Consider the following 8,379-nt stretch of genomic DNA (forward strand, 5'->3'; position numbering starts at 1 on the left):
CCTGGTTGCCTTTAAAAACATTTCCCAGGCAGCGCTCTGATTTTCAGAACTTATTTCAGATTTAAATGTTGTCCTTTTGAAATGAATTTCCAAATCATTGCTTTCTCCTGACATGAAACTGGAGAAGAGAAATGTTATTTTACCGCCTGGATATTTTATTGCTTAGTAAAGATATCAAAGACTTGGGAATTTTATTTATCTTCTTCCAAAATATGTTGTCAGTTGTATTTGATGAGTTTGACTACTATGTTGAAGGCTTAATTTTTTTTTTTAATTATTAGGACAGCACCAAAGGTAGTAGGGTGTGCCTGTATCTTAGCAGGGGGCCTTCTTGCTAGGACAAGCCCACAGCACCACTGCTTTAACCTCTACTAACTGGAAAATACAGTTAACAAATAATGAGCTACTGCTGGGTGTGTAAGTTATAAAAAGTGTTTCCTGGAAATCAGTGAAACGAATTTATACATGAAAGTAAGAGGAGGATATATTTAAAGGTTATGAAAAATATACTTAAAGCAAATTTAAAAGAAATACTTATTAATAAACCCCAATAATTTGAAACATGAGCTAATTTTTTTTTTCCTTTTTAGAAAGACAACAAAGTTGCTGCATAGTCTGCAAACAAGTCTTTGAAAATAGATGGATTTTTAGCTCTTCGTGGTCCTGAGAATTGGTTTCAGTCTTTGAGAAGAATGAAAAAGTGAATTTGCTGTATATTTGTCACCAGCACTGGGTTTTTGTTTGTTTGTTTGTTTGTTTGTTTTTCTGCTTAATTTCAAAGATACAATACAGTTAATTTTGGGGGTGGGAGGGAAGGCTCATCTTAATAAATGAGCATTAAATATATTTGGAATAGCAGAAGGTTAAGTAATTTCTTATGTATAGTTAAACTAAAGCAGTACTCCAGTGGAACTTATAAGTATTTTTTCATCACTGAAAGGATTTTTCTTATCACTAAATTGTATTTGGCAATTATTGTGAGTTGCCTGCAGATACGGCCGTGATACTGCTTTGAGCCACAGAAGGAAGGGTCTGTGTGTCTATGTGTCTGTGTGTCTGTCTATATCTTTCTTTTTCTTTCTTTCTTTCTTTCTTTTTTTGGAAATCCTGTAATAACCCTTCTGAGGTAGCTTACTTCGTCAATTAGGGTGCTGGATGGTAGAGAATTTTGTCAGTCAACTATGTACACACAGTAAATACTGTTTCTTAGGCAAAGGTAACTTTTTTATATAGTTGTAAAATTCCATTATATTCCATTGCCAAAGAAACATTAAGAACTTTGTATAGCTGTATAAAAAGCAACTAATTTTTTAAAGAATAAACATTTTAAAGTCAGCAAACATACTGTGTCCTTGCAGAAGTTGATGTGCTGAGGAGCAGAGGTATGGGTGGGTCTTTTTTTCATAGGTTTTCAGGCGTAAGATTGTTGATTTTGATTTTTTTTTTTTTTAATGTTTGGAACGTAAATGAAGATTTGATACATTCTTTCATTATCTAAAAAGGGTAAATTACTTATGCTCATTGTAAGAACTTTATTTTGTAGCAAATGGCATATCACAGGATTTATCCACATAATAGATATTTTCAGTATACAAATGTAAATAATCATAGATAAGAATGTACTTAGCTGTATTTTCAAATAAGTAACCCCCCCCCTTTTTTAAGACAATAAAACTAGGTGTCAATTAACCTGTTCTTCCTGATATGCCTGGAATTTTGTTGTGATACCTTGACTCTTTCCATTATATTTCAAGAGGATTCAGAGTGTTAGAAATTATTTTGGCAACCTATAAGATATCATAACACTGGTCCTTAGGCCTGTGACCCACAAATGACTCAGTATAGAGTTCATTGCTAAAATTATTAGTAAATCTTTTTGATATTTTAAGCTATAGTGGGAAAAAAAATCTGGCCACTTTGTGTTTTTATGAAGGCCGTGGAATAAAGGGATCCAAAGTTTAAATACTTTTATCTATTTTGATTTTGGTTAACTTTCTCCTTAAAATATTCAGTAGTGATAAAGATATGGAAAACTGCACTGTAGGAGAATTGGAGTATATAAAGGTGGTTGAGATTTTTTATTTTAATTTTAATTTTATATCTTTTGTGTAGCTCTACAAGAAAATGTTTTGTAATTTGGTTTCATTATTAAGGTCCAGTACTTGGCAGCCATAGTTTAGATAATATTGTTTAATACTGTTTGCTTGCATTTTAACAACAAAATCTTTTGGAGGACCCACAAATCATGGCATTGAACACATTTCTGAGGCATTCTGAACATCAAAGCAAGTGCTATGGCAATGCCTGTGTAGACTATTTGAGATGTCCTGGGCTGGTTCGAAAAAAAAAAAAACTGTAAATACCAGTTCTACATGCTCTGAAAGTATGAATTCATGCATTTTCCAAGCCCTCTGGGTCATTGACTAGGGCATTTGGTACCCCAGTAATAACCGGCAGCATGACATACCTGCAGTGCACCTTACAATATTAAAAAGGTTTTCATTCTAAGACAGAATAAAACTGTTCAATAAAAAATGTTCGTCAAAGTTCTTTCTCTTTAAACACTAATATTTTCTTACAGTAGAAAGAAGTATAGTGAAGGGCATCTTTAACATGTAAGAATGGAATTATGGTCATGTTTATATTCCCTAAAATAGCTAAATTAATTTGTTTTCCTAGGATTTATACAGTGTTGTGTTTAAAGCTGGAAGCCCTTTCTCCCCCTCCTAGAGTACAGACAGCTCCTGAGTTACAATCCATGATGTGAGGAGACTAAGCCAACCAGGCACAGGCCAAGCTGGAAACCTTAGGCTAGAATGCACCCTCTGTGGGCAAGCAGGTGCAAAAGGCGAAAAAGGGAAGGGCTGATTCCGCTGAAACTTGTCTTTGGATAGACCATTTCTCCTTCCAAAAGCACGACTTAATGTGAGGGGTAGGGAGAGTGGTCAGGAATGTTAATTCAGCTCAATGGATCTTAATCAGGGGTGAACTGACATCCGGGGAGCATTTAGGAATGAGAAAGCAGGTGTTTTGGTTATCACAATGACTCGGGACCACCACTGGCATTTAAGAGTAAGGGCCAGGATGGTAAATGTTCTGTGCTATGCTAGACGGTGCCATAATTGATTATCCAGCCCAAAGTGCAGCAGTGACCCTTCCACTTTGAGAAATACTGACTAAAGTCCCTCTACATGGGAAGACAATGAGTGGGGAATTAATTTTTCCCCCAAAATTTTTAATGAAACTTTACTAAAGAATCTTTACATGGTATATAAAAGGAAAAGGACTTTACTTGCAGGAGTACTGTCAACATTTTGGAAACTCATTATCACATAGGAATTACCATTTCATCCTGTTCTCTGTCAGTAGTTCATAAATCTCATACCAGAATCACCTGAGGAGCATTTTTTTAAAGTACAAATTCCCATGCCCCGCACTTGGAGAGTCTGATTCTGAAGTTCTGCAGTGAAACCTGGGAATTTGCCTAAGTCCCACGGGTAGTTCTGATCAGCCAGGTTTAGAAAGCCAATTTTAAAACATCACAGCTGACTCATCTAATCTAGCCCCCCTCCTTGTAAGGGCCTTGGTGATGTTTCCATGTAGAACTCTTTTATCATTTCTCTGTCCTTCCAAATTCAGTATATCTAAGTTGTGACTCCAGCATGAAGAGTGGGAAAGAACTAAATGGAACAGGGGAGCATTTCTGCAGGACAGAATCTAAGGGGAAACAGGAAAATTGAGACTTGTTTCCTCTAGGGTTAGGCTGCTTTGAGTACCGAGGCTCCGTTCCTAGCATATAGGAAATGAGTGTGTGTTGGTTGTTTCTGTGTCTCAATTTTACATGGCTTTTGTCCCTGTCTCCATGGGTTGTCTGCCTGAAAGAAAAGCTACTCTTTCTGCACAGCCCTGTGGTAATAGCTCACATCTAATCGTGTCTGGATTCATTGTTACAGGATCCCCCTGCCCTATTAGTTCAGAGACTATAAGCTGGTTTAAGTAGTGACAGTGGGGAGAGTGTCACAGAATAAAGTAATGAAGGTGAGCTCTTAGAGGAGCTCAGATGTCAACCAGTTTGCTTAGTTTACCTACTTTGTGATTTTAAAAGATGACAGGGCTTCCCTGGTGGCGCAGTGGTTGAGAATCTGCCTGCCAATGCAGGGGACATGGGTTCGAGCCCTGGTCTGGGAAGATCCCACATGCCGCGAAGCAACTAGGCCTGTGCGCCACAGCTACTGAGCCTGCACGTCTGGAGCCTGTGCTCCGCAACAAGAGAGGCCGCGATAGTGAGAGGCCCACGCACCGCGATGAAGAGTGGCCCCCACTTGCCGCAACTAGAGAAAGCCCTCGCACAGAAACGAAGACCCAACACAGCCAAAAAAATAAAAATTAATTAATTTTTTTTAAAAAAGGGGCTTCCTTGCTGGCGCAGTGGTTGAGAATCTGCCTGCCAATGCAGGGGACACGGGATAGGGCCCTGGTCTGGGAAGATCTCACAATGCCACGGAGCAACTAAGCCCGTGAGCCACAACTACTGAGCCTGCGCGTCTGGAGCCTGTGCTCCGCAACAAGAGAGGCCGCGATAGTGAGAGGCTCGCGCACCGCAATGAAGAGTGACCCCTGCTTGCCGCAGCTAGAGGAAGCCCTCGCACAGAAACGAAGACCCAACACAGACAAAAAATAAATAATTAATTAATTAAAAACTTAAAAAATGACAAGTATGAGTACAATCGGAATCAAACTTAAGGAAGTAAAGTAGCACCGTTAATCTCTGAATCTGGGTGTGCTTAATGGGGATTTGCTCAGAGCAGGCTGCCTCAGCTTCTCCCAATATAGAGACACTGGGACAACTTCTTGGCATAGGAGCTAGTCAGGTGAGGGAAGTAAGGGAGAGTGTAGCTTTGAGCAGCAGAGACTTGGAGGCCAGCAGCAGCCAGCCAGTCAGCTAGTGTGTACACTGGGAAGCTAAAGATGCAGGTCCCAGGCCCTGCTCTTGTGGGGGTCAAACCAGCCTCCTGAGGAGGAGTGACGCAGAACTTTTTATCCTGTTCTTCAAAGCCAGGGTTAGTAAAAGCGAGCTTGTGGTTTTTGAGACAGTTTGAAATCTGGCTCCAAGAGCACATGATGAGACTATGAATCTAATGTGGTTTCTGTTCTCAGTGATGGTGCCAAGCTGTGCCCGTTATATGGGTGTTCTTTAAATTCCAGTTCGGTTCGTATTTTAACAGACTAGGCTGACTGATAAAAATGTTTTCAGGTTTAGCTCATAAACATATCAAAATCAACCTGAATCTGATTCTAGTTCATAATGTTGATTTTTAGGGAAATGCTTTAAAATACACTGGTGTCTGTATTGTGGTTTATAAAGAAACAAAGCAGCTCTGTGAGGCCAAAGCACATTTCAGTTTAATAATAAGGCTTTCACAGAGTGACTCATAGTTCAGGTGCACAGAAACAACTGAGAGCGGCCAGCAAGGAGCTCATGGCCCAGAGAGTCTTGCCTTTGCCTCTAAACTTGAAGAGCAGCCTGGGAGTGGAAGAGCGGAGAGCCAAGAATGCCAATTTGAGGAAGTGTGAGAGGCCTGGGCCAAGGCGAGGCTGTAATGAATTCCAGTGAATGGCTTACAGTCATCCCAGCACAGAGAACAGGAACATGTTTACTAGATGTCTGGAGTGTGCTTCTGTTATCCTGGTACTCGCTTAATCCTTATAATCCTCGGGTGCTGGCCTCACACAGGATTGTTGATGAGAATGCAAATCCCAACATTGCAGTTCAGGATTTTGCTTGTGCTGAAATTGTTTTGTAAACTTCTTTTAATGGGTTTGTTGGGTGACAGTTATCCCTTACTCCATTCCCCAGTGTTTAACAGCATTTCTTTTGTCCCAGAATGGGTTTTGGAGCTTTGCAGATTTCAGTTTGCAAAGGAATGAGGTATAGTTTCATTTTTGTAGAAGTAATACACTGTAAAAAGGATATGGGCAGTATGGAAGATGGTTTTTAAAAATAGATAAAAGAAGAAAGAAAATCTACCGTCCCACCATTCAGGGCTAACCATTGGTAACACTATTTGGCTATATATTCAACCTGGCATTGTTCTGTACAGGCACGTGCTTTTCAGCAAAAATAGATTCATAGTATACGTACTATTGTGAAACTTGCTTTTTTCACTTCGTGTATTGAGTAGCACTGTTTTGTTTTAAAGTATGATTATGCACACAGAAAAGCACACATATCATGATTACCTATGTAAACGGTACCCAGAAGCCCCCTTAAAACTCCCTTCCAGTCGCCCCCACCCCCTCAAGGGTAACCACTATCCTGACTTCTAACAGCTTAGATTGCTTTTGCTTGTGTTTGTTCTTTACATAAATGGAATTATACAGCATATACACTTTTGTGCTTAGCTTCTTTGCTCAACATTGTGTTTGTGAGATCCATCCATATTCTTGCATTTGGCTGTGGACCGTTCGTTTTCGTTGCAGTGTAATATTCCATTGTGTTAACAGACCACGATTTATCCATTCTGCTGTTGATACCGCATTTGGGTCATTTCTAGCTTTTGGCTGTTAAAATAATGCTGACACAGTTTTTTCCCCCACAAGAGAAGCTGAAGTTAGAGTGGGTAAGAGGAACACTGACTTGTACCTCTTAAGGCCTTGGAATACTGTGAAAGATGGTAGTACCCAGCTATGGTGCTGCTCCCCACTAGTGCGCGACGGCAAGGAATTTGTAACTAAGAAAAAAGTACTAGCAAACCCTGATGTGCTATAGATGTAGACACAGGTGTGTATATTAGAGCAGATGCAGGGTTAATCCTCCTCTGTGGGCCTAGCCTTTTCCCTAAGGACGCTGCTCCACCTACCACCCTTCCCAGTGGCAGCACTGGAGTATTTCTTGCCCTACAAACCTATGTTCAAGATGTAGACCTGGTGTCCTTGCTCCCTGCCTTTCTGGTAAAACCCCTACTTAACTCCGTTCAGGCTTATGTGATCCTCTCGCTCTCCTGGTTACCTGATTACTCCCATCTTCTTAAAAAAATTATTCCTGGGCTTCCCTGGTGGCGCAGTGGTTGAGAATCTGCCTGCCAATGCAGGGGACACGGGTTCGAGCCCTGGTCTGGGAAGATCCCACATGCCGCACCGCAGCTGGGCCCGTGAGCCACAATTGCTGAGCCTGCGCGTCTGGAGCCTGTGCTCCGCGACAATGAGAGGCCCGCGCACCGCGATGAAGAGTGGCCCCCGCTTGCCACAACTAGAGAAAGCCCTCGCACAGAAACGAAGACCCAACACAGCCATAAATAAATAAATAAAATAATAAAATGAAAAAAAAAAAAATCTTAAAAAAAAAATTATTCCTTCCTTTCTCTTCCTCTATACCTCCATCCTTCCATCTGACTTCATCTGTGTGGCTTACCCATCTGTGTTGGGAGTTCCCAAGATAATCATACTCATGGCTATGATTCTTACAGCAAAAAGATGCAAAGCAAAATTGAGCAAAGGAAAGGGTGTATGGGCGAAGTCTGGAGTAAACCAGGCTCAGACTTTCAGAGGGGACTTTGAAAGTGGTGTCACAGAGGATGTACTTCATTCCCCCAACAAAGAATTGTTCCAACATGTGTGGAATGTTGTCTACCAGGGAAGCTCATCAGCAACTGAGGGCCCAGGGATTTTTCTCTTTTTTTTAATTTTATTTATTTATTTTTGTCTGTGTTGGGTCTTCGTTTCTGTGCGAGGGCTTTCTCTAGTTGCGGCGAGCGGGGGCCACTCTTCATCGCGGCGCGCGGGCCTCTCACTGTCGCGGCCTCTGCTGTTGCGGAGCACAGGCTCCAGACGCGCAGGCTCAGTAGTTGTGGCTCACGGGCCCAGGGTTTTGATCGGGGTCTGGTTATTTAGGCATCTTCTGCGTGGCACATACTAAAATCCCAGACTCCCAGAAGTAAAGCACAAATACACTACGTTGACTGTACAGTTTAGGCACAGTGAGCCACTCTTACCAGTTCTGGGAATGATGGAAACCCTCCTCAAATCCTAGTTTCCAGATGTCAGCCAAGGGCCAAACTTGTAAGCAGTCTTTATAAAGGATAGGAGTCAGGCCTGCTGTGTTAACTTTCCTGGACCCATCCTACACCCTGGCCCCTGTTCCTTTCCCTCTGACCTTTTCTTCTCACCTCCTTCTGCCCAAACCTGTAGACACACCTGGACCTTGTCCATCAACCTCAACTGCATCATCTCTGAATCATGGATTTAGACACCCTACACTTTGATCTCCCAACTGGCTTGCTCAAGAAATAATAAATAAGTACATACACACATAGAGTGACCTAACCACTCCTTTGCTCAGTAACTGCTTTTAGCTTGGTGCAGATCTCCAGGTCAGGCATC

General features: G+C 41.5%; 1 protein-coding gene across 3 annotated transcripts in view; it reads left to right on the forward strand.

The window, feature by feature from the left end:
• The window catches only part of LSM14A (LSM14A mRNA processing body assembly factor), a 53,551-nt gene extending 51,047 nt beyond the window's left edge, over positions 1-2,504 (forward strand). For all 3 annotated transcript variants that reach the window (XM_068529437.1, XM_068529438.1, XM_068529439.1), the window contains one exon: positions 591-2,504. In XM_068529437.1, coding sequence (XP_068385538.1) covers positions 591-614 — 24 coding nt within the window. In that variant the 3' untranslated portion in view covers positions 615-2,504. The remainder of the gene's footprint in view (positions 1-590) is intronic.
• The last annotated feature ends 5,875 nt before the right edge of the window (positions 2,505-8,379 follow it).

This window comes from Eschrichtius robustus, chromosome 19 (assembly GCF_028021215.1).
Source record: "Eschrichtius robustus isolate mEscRob2 chromosome 19, mEscRob2.pri, whole genome shotgun sequence".
Taxonomy (NCBI): Eukaryota; Metazoa; Chordata; class Mammalia; order Artiodactyla; family Eschrichtiidae; genus Eschrichtius; species Eschrichtius robustus.